The 15,842-nt window shown below is 46.3% G+C and overlaps 1 protein-coding gene across 1 annotated transcript in view; it reads right to left on the bottom strand.

The window, feature by feature from the left end:
- Nucleotides 1-7,141: 7,141 nt before the first annotated feature.
- Nucleotides 7,142-15,842, bottom strand: part of LOC113637881 (interleukin-1 receptor accessory protein) — a 12,313-nt gene continuing 3,612 nt past the window's right edge. The window contains exons 3-11 of the mRNA XM_027138804.2: nt 12,549-12,825; nt 12,246-12,420; nt 11,396-11,564; nt 11,044-11,112; nt 10,770-10,902; nt 10,437-10,585; nt 8,250-8,393; nt 7,927-8,070; nt 7,142-7,685 (exon numbers count right to left, since the gene is read on the bottom strand). Coding sequence (XP_026994605.2) covers nt 7,183-7,685; nt 7,927-8,070; nt 8,250-8,393; nt 10,437-10,585; nt 10,770-10,902; nt 11,044-11,112; nt 11,396-11,564; nt 12,246-12,420; nt 12,549-12,825 — 1,763 coding nt within the window. The 3' untranslated portion in view covers nt 7,142-7,182. The remainder of the gene's footprint in view (nt 7,686-7,926; nt 8,071-8,249; nt 8,394-10,436; nt 10,586-10,769; nt 10,903-11,043; nt 11,113-11,395; nt 11,565-12,245; nt 12,421-12,548; nt 12,826-15,842) is intronic.

Raw genomic sequence — 15,842 nt, 5'->3', positions numbered from 1 at the left:
GTGTGTGTGTGTGTGTGTGTGTGTGTGTAAGTGTTTTTTTGCGTGTGTGTGTGTAGGTGTGTGTGCGTGTAGGTGTGTGTGTATGTATGCATGTGTGTAAGTGTGTGTGTGTGTGTGTAGGTGTGTTGTGTGTATCTGTGTGTGTGCGTGTATCTGTGTGTGTGTTTGCGTGCATGTGTTGTGTTTGTTTAGGTGTGTGTGTGTGTGTGTGTGTGTGTGTGTGTGTGTGTGTGTGTGTGTGTGTGTGTGTGTGTGTGTGTGTGACAGTGACGGTGTGAGAGGTGAGCAGTGACTGAGGGGTTTTCTCTGAGCAGTACTGTACCTGTGTAGGATTTGTTTTGTTTTGCTCCGACTCCCTGCACTGTTTACCAGAACTGCCCCCCCCCCCCCTGCACTTTCCCAGGATTCAATGCAGCAGAGAAATCTTATGAAATGTCAAAGCACTGAATCTGAAGCCAGGTTCTTTGGAACAGAAATGGAACAGTGATTCAGTACACCCCCACACACACATGACTGACCACACACATACACACATAAACATGTGTGTGTGTGTGTGTGTGTGTGTGTGTGTGTGTGTGTGTGTATGTGTGTGTTATATCATGCAAGTATAATTCACTTATAAAAATACTCATCTTTCTACTGCTATTTTGGTTTCCAGGTTGGTTTGCATGGATTGCCCTAATCTGCCCCCTTGACCCCCATCCCCCTCTTCTTCCCCACCTCCACCACAACCTGCGATATGATTGGTCATGACACGCTTCACAGCATTTCTGAAAAGCTGGACGCACTGAAGTGTGATTAAAAAAAAAAAAAGCAGACATCGGTTTTCATCAGTTTTACTTCCCATAATGCAAGACACACACACACACACTCACCCACACACTCACCATACTGGCGTAATGGAAAACGGCACTGACGACAACAGTGAGCACGTCGTCGTGGACATCAGCTGTACGTAAGAAGCAAAGTGCTTCCCAGGCTGTCAGAGTCGATCTACTGTAAAGGAAACTGTAGGATTTAATATATAATTAATAGAAACAGAAATCGAGTTCACTCTGAAGTTCAGCTCAGGAGAATCCTGCGTGCTTTGATTCCCTTGAGATGTCTGTAGAACTTTGACCAGAGTATGACTGTAGTCAGATCTACTGATTAGACATGATTTGGACACCTGTGGGTATAAGCTCACATGTGTGGGATGGCACTGAGTCATTTTTCACCTCCACGTAACTGATGCATGTTCTCTCTGAATAGGGAACTAGGTAGGTTGATTGATCTGATGTTCAGCTCAAACAGTCGTGGCCTAATGGTTAGAGAGTCTGACTCGTAACCCGAAGGTTGTGGGTTCGAGTCTCGGGCCGGCAATATCACGACTGAGGTGCTCTTGAGCAAGGCACCGAACCCCCCCAACTGCTCCCTGGGTGCCACAGCATAAATGACTTCCCACTGCTCTGGGTGTTTGTTCACGGTGTGTGTGTGTACTTTGGATGGGTTAAACACAGAGAACGAATTCTGAGTACGGGTCACCGTACGTCACTAAACCCTGTAGACGACCACCCTGAGTTCCTGAGATGGAATTCCTTGCTAAGGGCTTAGTTTAAAACCTGTAGTTGAATGGAGCAAAAAATCTGAGTGATGATCTCAAGGTGTTTCTAAAGCACACTGGGTTCCATCTTTGTGGAATAAAAGACTTGTGAGCTTTTCCAGGAGCTGGCAAACAGCCTTGGTCACTTCTTGGTCACTGCTGATTAAGCCACCTGAATGACTCAGGTGACGTTTACTGGGTTGAACTCCAAGTGCTACATAGCGGTGTTAGCATCACACCAGTCCTTTGTAAATGCAGGCACACTGATACTGGTCACCAATGCAAGCAGGTTCCTTGAAGAAAACTTACTCCAGACTGCATGTGAAGCTGTCAGCATGACTAGGACAAAATGCTAAATAAAGGTCTAAATAAAGCCCAGGCTTAAAACCTACTGTTTAGATCATCTGTAGATTAAATGAGGAATGAGGAAGAACGGCAGGACGAATTTAATAAACTTTCCCAAGAAGATTTGAAATGTGTAACGATCTAAATAAACTATTTCTGATTCAGCTCGGCTGGTCAGCAACCTACAAGAAACGGCTCGAAAGTTCAAGCTTTGGATATCTGATCTGCTCAAGCAGTTTGTACGCACGAAGAGGAGGGAGACTAAAGAACTAAAGCGCTGCCGCATCTGAGCAAACATAGTGACGGTTAGATCCCACCGCATCACGTTCAGATGTCATAACAGACCGATGTGTTCATTTGAAGATTACATGCTGGAGTAAAGATTGTCATGAAAGTCTTTTCTCCCTAACATATCAATGATAGGAGCTTCAACTAATAACATATCTAAATCATAGGCCACCATTTCCCATCTCCTAAACTCCCAGTTTAACGCCGGTTTCCTCTGTACTGCAGTGTAGGAGGGTGACTTCTGCTTTGTGTGTATTTGTGTGTAGTTGTGTGTAGTAGTGTGTAGCAGTTTGCACTTTTCCCTGTAACTACACCTGCCCTCGGTGAGTCACAGAAGGTTATGACAGGGTTACATTCCCCTTTTGTAATAGAAAATAACTATTAAATTCAAAGTTCAGTGCCTGTGTGTAAAAAGTCTCCCACCCACCCCCCTCCCCCCAAGAGTTTGGACTTCACTGGTACTTTTATTGTTTAAATACACAAACGTTTTGTTCTGTTGTTGTTTCACTCAAGTTTAACAAAAGAAAAATGACAAAATAAAATATTCCAAAACTAAATCTTGTGAACGACGTCGTTACCCTTCGAAACATACACACCTGTGTGTGAGAGTGTTAACGCAGTACGATCAGAGTGAGAGTCAACCATGCGACATTGCGACTCGACTTCGTGTGAATACTGAACTAAAATCCAGTTATAAACTAAAACTGTCATCATTTTGGCACATAGAACCTCAGTGTCTGGTGTTAAACATCAAAGATACCCAAATAGTCCCATAAATAAGCTCCGCCCACATCCAGAGAACTGTCCCTAAAGGCTAAAGCACTTTTATACGTGGCTCTGGATAAGGGCCTGTGCCAAATGCTTTAAATGTAAATGTAAATGTACCGAAGCAGATCATTTAGTTTTATTAATTTGCCTCACAGGTAGCAAAAGGCTCTAAACACGACACACTGCACCTCTAATTAAAGGAACATTAAACTATACAGTTATATACAGTTAACTATATTTTCCCACATTTGTATTTAACTAGTTTGAAGTCATTGCTTTTTGTGGCTTCTAATTTGTAAGATTGTAAGCTGCTGCCCTCTGGTGTCTGAATGTAGAAACACAACACAGTCGACATGTTCAACAGCATTAGACTAAAACATCATTTATTACTGCACTATATAATAGCCCTTCATGTCGTGTGTGTAAGGGGGGGGGGTGACAGAGGGTGGAGACAGAGAGAGAGAGAGAGAGAGAGAGAGAGAGAGAGAGAGAGAGAGAGAGAGAGAGAGAGAATCCAGTTCTAACATTATATAGTTTGTGGTATTCACAGTGTGTGGTCTATAAATTAGAAAAGTGTTTAGTTTCTGTTGTTTTATATGTATAACATTAATGTTTTGTGTGTGTGTGTGTGTGTGTGTGTGTGTGTGTGTGTGTGTGTGTGTGTGTCAGCAGTGTGTGCTCTGTATTTTGCCATTTTCCCTGTTGTTGACCGGTTTGCTGTCTCTTACACACATCTCACATCCACGTGCTCTTTCGCCTCCTATGTGCGTGTGTGCACGTGTGTGAGTATGCGTGCGCCGCATTGCCATCGCCGCCAGGTCGGAATGTGACGACGTGCTGTCGATGAGTCTCGGGCCGAGCGCGAGCGGCCGTTCCGGCAGCGCGAGCCGCAGTCGTTTCCAGAAGCGAGAGGTCGTGTGTTGGGATTGTGCGCCATGCCAGTGCACGCAGATGGCACACCGGCGCAGATCGGCGAGCTCGCGGCAGCATGGAGACCTGAGCATGCGCCGCCACCGCACCGTGATGAGCGGAGTGCCGCACGTGCCGTGCAAGTACACGCACAGGCCGCATTCCAGCTTCTGCACGCTCTTCTCACACACGCACGGGCCGCTGAGCACCACCACGAGCCGCCGACTCGCCTGCATACACCTGAGGACGGACTCGGCCAGGTCTGACACACAGATACATACACATACACACACACACACATATATATATATATATACATACAGTATACACACACACACACATATATATACAGTATACACACACACACACACGTACATACATACATACATACATACACACACACACACACACACACACACACACATATATATATACACAGTATACACACACACATATATATACAGTATACACACACACACACACCCCCATATATACAGTATACACACACACATACACGTACATACATACATACACACACACACACACAGTATACACACACATATATATACACAGTATACACAGACACACACACACAAACATACACACACACAGACACATATATACAGTATACACACACAGATACACACACACACACAGGACACTAACGGTATATAAACTTAGTGCCCATTTAATCAGATGTAATTACACTTTCCATGTCATCGTCCTTTACCCTTCATCAGAGTTTTTCTCCCCTGTGTCTCAGAGGAAACAGTGATCCAGAAGGAAACATGGAAAGTTGTCACCATGGCCAAACCATCAAAGCCTTTTTCAGAATGTTCTGTACACACGTGGACATACAGTATGTACAAATATACGTGATATACAGTACGAAGCGATAAGTTGCCAGATCCTTTCCACCGCAGCAAGCGTCAGTACCGGTCTTGAAGCATGTAATGAAGTGTGTAAAAGGAGTGAACGTCAGTGAAAGTGATGCATTCGCACGACGTCTTTAAGTGGATGCGTTTCATATTATAATTAACCTCACGTTTATCAGACACGTTTTTCTTTAGCGAGACTCGGCTCTCTTCTGACTGAACCGATAACAAATGAAAAGATGTTACTAGTGTATGTTTGACTAGCCTCGCTTTCTCTTAGCGTATTAGCCTAAGCCTGTGTTCAGTATCTGCACACTGATTGGATGGCTGTATGAATCACACTACATATGAATCTGTTGTGAAGGTCGTTTGAAATGACATGCAGGACAATGTTGGATATGAACATGATGTTTATTCAGTTCAGTAATGACACATGAAATGATGGTAAAAAATCAAAGCAATACAAAATGGCTGAATGACATGAATACTGTAACACACACACAGTAAAATGGTTGAATGACATGAATACTGTAAACACACACCACACACACACACACACACACAGTAGAATGGTTGAATGACATGAATACTGTAACACACACACACACACACACACAGTAGAATGGTTGAATGACATGAATACTGTAACCCACACACACACACACACACACACACACACACACACACACACACAGTAGAATGGTTGAATGACATGAATACTGTAACACACACACACAGAGTAAAATGGCAGAATGACATGAATACTGTAACACACACCACACACACACACAGTAGAATGGTTGAATGACATGAATACTGTAACACACACACCACACACACACACACACACACACACACACACAGTAGAATGGTTGAATGACATGAATACTGTAAACACACACCACACACACACAGTAGAATGGTTGAATGACATGAATACTGTAACCCACACACACACACACACACACACACACACACACACACACACACAGTAGAATGGTTGAATGACATGAATACTGTAACACACACACACAGAGTAAAATGGCAGAATGACATGAATACTGTAACACACACCACACACACACACAGTAGAATGGTTGAATGACATGAATACTGTAACACACACACCACACACACACACACACACACACACACACACAGTAGAATGGTTGAATGACATGAATACTGTAAACACACACCACACACACACACACACAGTAGAATGGTTGAATGACATGAATACTGTAACACACACAGTAAAATGGTTGAATGACATGAATACTGTAACACACACAGTAAAATGGTTGAATGACATGAATACTGTAACACACACACCACACACACACACACACACACACACACACACACACACAGTAGAATGGTTGAATGACATGAATACTGTAAACACACACCACACACACACACAGTAGAATGGTTGAATGACATGAATACTGTAACACACACACACACACACACAGTAGAATGGTTGAATGACATGAATACTGTAACACACACAGTAAAATGGTTGAATGACATGAATACTGTAACAAACCACACACACACAATAAAATGGATGAATGACATGAGTACTGTAACACACACACACACAATAAAATGGACTCTCATTTACTGAGGTAACAATTCCTCAATGTTACAATACCAAGAGAAATCGATTTAGCAAACGTTGGGCCAGGAGTTAGCCTTTACAGGGAAAAAATATTTCTGCTAATACAATAAAGGTTGCTATTATTATTAGCAGAAATAATTTAATTGATTAATGATTAATCGCTTCATAAAATGCAGAACTAAAATCAATTTGTCTTGGTAGTGAAACACAGAGGAATTTTTACCTCAGTAAATGAGAGTAACGATTGAAAGTAACGGGTAACTTCTTGCCAGAAGAAAAACAGCCGATGTACGAATCGCTAATGTAAGAAAAATAGCTAATGTCAGCTATTTAGTGATGTAATCACCAAAACTAACAAGTGTTGGTTAGCTAACTCGGAACACAGTCATCGAATGTTAGCAAAAAGACGCTATCTTATATCCTGCCTCTATGTACCTAATGGTCTTTGTGAAAGAGGCTAGATTTTGTTTAGCTAATGTTCCTCTGAGGGCTCTTCCTGTTAGCTCTAGCTAGTTGAGTCATTTCAGCATCAGTGGGCATTTCCCACATTTATTTGTACACATTTATTTCCTGTAAAAACACTGAACAGCAATGAACTGAACAGTAAAAACATTTCTCTTTTAAAAAAAATACACAAGCTATCATTTTAAATATGTTTTTTTTGTGCAAAAAAAGCTATTTTCTTACCCTGAATCACATTTGTTTGTTTTTTTTCCAACACGCCCACACGTATTTATCACACACACACACACACACACACACACACACACACACGTTATTGTTGGTGATTATGTTTTGTGTAGCACGTCTGTGTCTACAGTGTGTGTTGTGTGGTTGTGTGGTTGTGTGTTAGGTGTGCGTAACTCTTCCAGCATTAACACGTTTCTCTCGGAACTCCTTTTATCGCCGTTACACGACGTATCTTGTGTTGTACGTTTCGTCGCGTGTGTCGATGTGCACACAGGCAGCTGCAGCTGCAGTTTCTTCCAGAAGTGTGATGAGAGTGAGGTGGACTTTTCTCCCTCCCACTGGACGAGCGCTAGAGCGATTCGTGCACGCCGCAGTTCTTTCACACACTTGTGTGTGTTCTGTTTGTGACTCTTGTCACGTGACATGCGAGTCGATTTATAATGGATCAGCACCAGCTTCACGCTGCCCCCACGGAGCATAGCAGACACACCTGCCCGAACCTCCAGGAGAGCCTGGGCATCCCGAAATGCACTGCATGCACTCAGTATGACCAGCAAGCGCCGGCTACGGCTGACGAATTGCAGGGTCTCCTCCGTTACAGCTACACACACACACACACACACACACACACACACACACACACACACACACACACACTTTAAATCAGGTCCACAGAACATCATACCATTAGCCTGGTTTGCTAGCTATCTTTACATGATATCTTTACTATCATGATCCAAACCTGGATTTCCCGCAATCTTTATGTCCTTTATGACCTGACTTGTTACACACACACGTTCTTGCTCCAAGCCTGTATTGTGTGTGCGAGTTTGTATACTCACTTCCTCCTGGCAGGCTGTCTCTGTCAAATATACACACTGTGTATCCAAACTCCACCTCTAGCACACGCCTCAGTGTTTCCATAACAAACTCCTCCTCCTCTGTGTTGCGTGCGTACGAAATGTACACATCATACTCCTTATTATCTACAAACAAACACACACACACACATGCACACACACACAAGCATATTCTGACAATGTCCTCCAAGGTATGAATAGAGTATGTGGTTTGGAAATATCCTAGAAGCTCGACAAAAGGTCTGTGTAAGTCACTGTGTGTGTGTGTGTGTGTGTGTGTGTGTATGTGTACGTGTGTGTTTTACCTGTGTCTCTCTCATCCGTGCCGAACCAGGAGCGATAAAGAAGGTGCACCTCAAGCCAGAAGACACGATACAACACAAAGAGCAACAACGCAAGAACCAGAGTCACACCGAGACCACAGCCGAGCTCTACAGAGGGAACGTACACTACACACACACACACACACACACACACACACACACATCAGAATGTCAAGATATGTCTACACAGCTGGTCAATACAATTGGTACATAGTGAACATGAAATGTCAATTTACAGATGTTTGTAAACATAACACAAGTTTGAGAGAACAATGGACAAGAATAGAACATGGCATATGGGGACCTGAAGAAAGCAGGAACATCAAACCCAGAAACCCAAACGAACTGAATTGTGTGAGTCACTTTAATTAATGAGTCAATTTCATATCATTTATCGCTTCTTGCTCTGCTTCACAGGGAAATTTGGGACAGTGGGAAATATATACACTATTAACCAGGGCTGCCAACTCTTCAGTTCAGCTTAGAGTAAGATTCAGGGGGGTGGGGCTGACAGACACCACACTGACACACACCACACTGACACACACCACACCACACTGACACCACACCACACTGACACCCCACCACACTGACACCACACCACGCTGACACACACCACGCTGACAGACACCACGCTGACACCACGCTGACACCACGCTGACACCACGCTGACACCACGCTGACACCACACCACGCTGACACCATACCACGCTGACACCACACCACGCTGACACCACACCACGCTGACACCACACCACGCTGACACCACACCACGCTGACACCACACCACGCTGACACCACACCACGCTGACACCACACCACGCTGACACCACACCACGCTGACACACACCACGCTGACACACACCACGCTGACACCACGCTGACACACACCACGCTGACACACACCACGCTGACACACACCACGCTGACACACACCACGCTGACACACACCACGCTGACACACACCACGCTGACACACACCACGCTGACACCACACTGACACCACACCATACTGACACACACCATACTGACACCACACCATACTGACACACACCATACTGACACACACCATACTGACACCACACCACACTGACACCACACCACACTGACACCACACCACACTGACACCACACCACACTGACACCACACCACACCACACTGACACCACACCACACCACACTGACACCACACCACACTGACACCACACCACACCACACTGACACCACACCACACCACACTGACACCACACCACACTGACACCACACCACACCACACTGACACCACACCACACTGACACACACCACACTGACACACACCATACTGACACACACCATACTGACACACACCATACTGACACCACCACCAGTCAAATATCTGGACATGATTGAGGAGTTGTGATTGATATAAATAAAATCATTTTATTATGGGATGTCGTTGACTTGACATTCTCTTCTTAGAAAACAATAATTAATATTAACTACTAAACATGTCCAGACATTTGTCATGTGGAAATGCTTTTTTATGATAAAGTTACGTAAAATAACTGCTCGGTGCTGCAAAACTAACAACTCTGCTAATGCTAACTTAATTCTATATAAACTCTATAACAGCACAGGCCTATAAGTTACTAGCCTAAACTGGGCGGAGACACGGAGCGCCCTGTAACTCACTGACCTGCCTGCGTTCACACGGTGCAGATGGGAGAGAAAACGGCAGTTTATGGGAATAAATTGTGTATTTCCCACAATTGTCATAAAAAACTCACTACACTGTCCGTCTGGTCTCTCTGCACATTGCTTTGGGAGATAATTTTTGTCCCTCTCACTGCTGCATGAGTCTGCATGAGAATATGGGGGTGTGGTGTGAGAACATGTGGGTGTGGTGTGAGAATAGGGGGTGTGGCATGAGAATAGGGGGTGTGGCATGAGAATATGGGGTGTGGCATGAGAATATGGGGGGTGTGGCGTGAGAATATGGGGGGTGTGGCGTGAGAATATGGGGGGTGTGGCGTGAGAATATGGGGGGTGTGGCGTGAGAATTGGGTCAATTGCGTGAGTCTCACACTGAATGCGTGAGAGTTGGCAGCCTTGCTATTAACTCTGAGGAGTACTACCTTTGTACCCATGTGTGCGTGTGCGTGTGTGTGTGTGTGTGTGTGTGTTTTTTTACCTTCCTCTTTCAGTGTGGCGGCTCTGCTGTCGAATCCCTTACTGTTATGAACAGAGCAGCGAAACTCTTTGTGCAGGTCTTCTTCTTTAAACGGTGACACATTCAACATTCTCTCAACAGTTCGGTCACCGTAATCATCTTCCACCACCCTGTATGTACACACACACACACACACACACACACACACACACGCACACACAATTAAAAACAATTATCGTTGCAAAACTTGAGATTTGAAGGCAAAGACTTGCACTACACCATGTATGTGTAGCTGTGTGTGTGTGTGTGTGTGTGTGTGTGTGTGTGTGTGTGTGTGTGTGTGTGTGTGTGTACCTGAATTCAGGCGAGGTGTACCGAGACTCGGACAGTTCCTCCAGCGTCTTGTTGTTGACGCTCCACCACACGTGCGGCTCCTCGTCACTAAGGTATGGCAGGAATGCGCGGCAGGAAAACTTTGCGTTCTTGCCTGTAGTGATACCACAGAACTCTGTGCTTAGCAAACTGCCCCCTAGAGGTGAAGTCGCGTATAGCTTCTTCCATACATTAGTGGTGCCGCTGTATTAAAAAATATGTCTTTAAATGGTATCATAACTAACATGTAACTCACCCACTCTGATGTTGTAAATTTCCCTATTAGCTGGATTCAATATCTTTGGCTCTTTGGCCCCTTCGTTGGCTGTTTGTGTACACACACACACACACACACACACACACACACACACACACACTTAAAGACCAGTACTACATGTACACAAACACAACGACTGTCATTAGCATATTGTTTGCACTATGTTTTAGCATGCTAGCATCATGTTAGCACATCCAGGCTGTTTGTGTTCAATATCAAATCGCTTGTTTTACAGACTGACATGAAGTTAAAGGCTAGCAGTATTTGTGTTAGGTTATTTGTGTGTGTGTGTGTGTGTGTGTGTGTGTGTGTGTGTGTGTGTGAGTCATACACACGGCTCTGAGGTTGATGGTATGTGTGTAGTTGAGTGTGTGTCCGTTGCTCTGGTAGGTGACCACGCAGGTGTAAGGGCCTCTGTAATGAGTGAACATCTGATTGATCACAACCGTGTCACCGTCCGCTTCTCTGAAGGTAAAATCTAAAAAGTTGCTACTACAATTCTACACACACACACACACACACACACACACACACACACACACACACACACACACACACACACAAATTGAGTACCAGTGATAAAGTCCTGCACTTAAAAAACAACAAAACACTGAATCGTACTGAAACATAACAACAACAGCGTATTGTTGAGTACTACAGTACCGAAGCACCACAGTAGAGTACCGAGGCGCCACAGTAGGGTACCAAGGCGCCACAGTAGGGTACCGAGGCGCCACGGTAGGGTACCGAAGCGCCACAGTAGGGTACCGAAGCGCCACAGTAGGGTACCGAAGCGCCACAGTAGAGTACCGAAGCGCCACAGTAGAGTACCGAGGCGCCACAGTAGGGTACCGAAGCGCCACGGTAGGGTACCGAGGCGCCACGGTAGGGTACCGAAGCGCCACGGTAGGGTACCGAAGCGCCACGGTAGGGTACTGAAAGGCCACGGTAGGGTACTGAAAGGCCACGGTAGGGTACTGAAAGGCCACGGTAGGGTACTGAAAGGCCACGGTAGGGTACTGAAAGGCCACGGTAGGGTACTGAAAGGCCACAGTAGGGTACTGAAAGGCCACGGTAGGGTACTGAAAGGCCACAGTAGGGTACTGAAAGGCCACGGTAGGGTAATCTTGTGGTACTTTTTGGTATCAGGTCCTGAATATTAAACACACAAACTCACTCACATGGTACCAGATGATGCTGTGCTTCTTGGTTGGTAGGTGCTGCACATTGGGACAGCGAAGTGTAAAGTTACTCATTATTGGGACAGAGAAGTTTCGGTGCAGTGTGTAATCACAGTCACCCTTACGGGGAACCACATCCAATCTAACTCCGATCTTCACACAAGAGGACATGTTCCTGCACACACACACACACACACACACACACACTACAGCATTATTATTTATCTATTAGACTAACTGTAATACACTTTAACTTACAAAACAGACGACAATCAAGATATTTGTTATTAGGTGTTTGTATACCTGAGAATGCAAACGTACTCTCCTCCGTCCTTCATGCTAGCCGGCTGTATCCACAGCGCGTCTTTGTGTTTGACGTACGTTGGTAGGCTGAGGTCAACGGGCTCCTCCAGCTCGTGTGTGTGTTTGTACCAGAGCAGTGTGTGTCCTGTGCTCTGAATCTGAGCGTAGTTATACAACTTCGGGTATGAGAAGAGCGGGCAGTGTATTCTCCCCGCTTCACCCTCATACACTCTCACCGCTTCTCTTGCATACACACCCCAGTTCACACATTGTGGTCCTGAAACACACACACACACACACACACACACACACACACACACACACACACACACACACACAAATGATCAATTATTTGGTGTTCTGTGAAATTAAAGATTAGAAAAACACACAACCACAAACAATCTGCCAAGCGCCAGAATCGGAGTGTACAGAATGAGCAATAACTACGCCAAAATCAATATCACACTCTCATCCCTGATCTGGACATTTCTTGCGTACACACACACACACACACACACACACACACACACACACACACACACACATTGAATCAATATTTATGCTGCAAAATATAGGATGTACCGTAAACTTTTGTAGAAATTCACACACACCAAACATTCACACACCAAGCACGCACAAACACGACTGCATTTAAAATTATGAACTAAAAATTGCGTACATTTTTCCCCCAAACATCTGAAAAAATGCAGACGCACACAGCCAGACCCACACACACACACACACACAGCCAGACCCACACACACACACACACACAACCAGACCCACACACACACACACACACACACACACACAACCAGACCCACACACACACACACAACCAGACCCACACACACACACACAACCAGACCCACACACACACACACACAACCAGACCCACACACACAACCAGACCCACACACACAACCAGACCCACACACACAACCAGACCCACACACACACAACCAGACCCACCCACACACACACACACACAACCAGCACCACACACACACACACACACACACACAACCAGCACCACACACACACACACACAACCAGCACCACACACACACACACACAACCAGACCCACACACACACACACACACCCAGACCCACACCCACCACACACACAGCACCACACACCAGCACCACACACAACAGCCACACAACACACACACACAACCAGCACCACACACACAACACAACCAGCCACCACCCACACACACCACACACACAACCAGCAACACAACAACACACACACACACACAACCAGCACCACACACAACACACACACAACCCGGCACCACACACACCACACCACACACAACCAGCACACCACACCACCAGCAACAACACACAACCAGCACCAACACACACCACCCACACAACCAAGCACCACACACACACACACACACCAGCACCCAGCACACAACACCAGCACACACACCCACAACCAGCACCACACACACACACACACACACACAACCAGCACCACACACACACACACACACACACAACCAGCACCACACACACACACACACACAACCAGCACCACACACACACACACACAACCAGCCCCACACACACACACACACACAACCAGCCCCACACACACACACACACACACCCAGCCCCACACACACACACACACACAACCAGACCCACACACACACACACACAACCAGCACCACACACACACACACACAACCAGCACCACACACACACACACAACCAGCACCACACACACACACACACAACCAGCACCACACACACACAACCAGCACCACACACACACACACAACCAGCACCACACACACACACACACAACCAGCACCACACACACACACACACAACCAGCACCACACACACACACACACAACCAGCACCACACACACACACACACACACCCAGCACCACACACACACACACACCCAGCACCACACACACACACACAACCAGACCCACACACACACACACAACCAGACCCACACACACACACAACCAGACCCCCACACACACACACACAACCAGACCCCCACACACACACACGCAACCAGACCCCCACACACACACACGCAACCAGACCCACACACACACACGCAACCAGACCCCCACACACACACACGCAACCAGACCCCCACACACACACACGCAACCAGACCCCCACACACACACACGCAACCAGACCCCCACACACACACACAACCAGACCCCCCCACACACACACAACCAGACCCCCACACACACAACCAGATTCCCCCCCACACACACAACCAGATTCCCCACACACACAACCAGATTCCCCCCCCACACACACAACCAGATTCCCCCCCCCACACACAACCAGACCCCCCCACACACACACAACCAGACCCCCCCCCACACACACACAACCAGATTCCCACACACACACACAACCAGATTCCCACACACACACAACCAGACCCCCCCCCACACACACACACAACCAGACCCACACACACAACCAGATTCCCACACACACACACACAACCAGACCCACACACACAGGTATATTGGTGCTTTGGTTTATGCTAATACAGTCTGCATGCTAACGTCACCCCACATAATATAACTGATTTACAATTCTGCGTCAGAACAGAATATACTACGCACACTCAGTATCCCTCTTTCCGTGCATGTGCACACACACACACACACACACACACACACACACACACACACACACACACACACACAGTATTTTACGAGGACCACGCTGTAATTCTGTTTGCCGTTGGTCCACCGTACATCATAAACCCCAGTCTGTTCACCGCATAGTGCTCTTTGTGCCATTTTATCGTCTTCTGTTCGCAAGTCAAATGAAAACCTCCATTTTCCCTCATCACCATCTTTTGTTCAATGCAATTTGTCTCACAATTTTAGTCATATGGGAGGCACGGTGGCTCAGTGGTTAGCCCGTTTGCCTCACACCTCCAGGGTTGGGGGTTCGATTCCCACCTCCACCTTGTGTGTGTGGAGTTTGCATGTTCTCCCCGTGCCTCGGGGGTTTCCTCCGGGTACTCCGGTTTCCTCCCCGGTCCAAAGACATGCATGGTAGGTTGATTGGCATCTCTGGAAAATTGTCCGTAGTGTGTGTGTGTGTGTGAGTGAATGAGTGTGTGTGTGTGTGCCCTGTGATGGGTTGGCACTCCGTCCAGAATAAAAGTCTACGATTTAGCAGCTAAAAGGGTTTCGGGGGGGTACAGACTACAGAGTCCTATTTCTGACCACCCAGTAGCCAAAGTAGGGGCCATGTACCATCTGTGTTCCCTTCC

This window comes from Tachysurus fulvidraco, chromosome 11, assembly GCF_022655615.1.
Source record: "Tachysurus fulvidraco isolate hzauxx_2018 chromosome 11, HZAU_PFXX_2.0, whole genome shotgun sequence".
NCBI lineage: Eukaryota > Metazoa > Chordata > Actinopteri > Siluriformes > Bagridae > Tachysurus > Tachysurus fulvidraco.
Note: the sequence above shows the minus strand (reverse complement) of the source record. Positions and strands in the feature narration are given on the sequence as shown.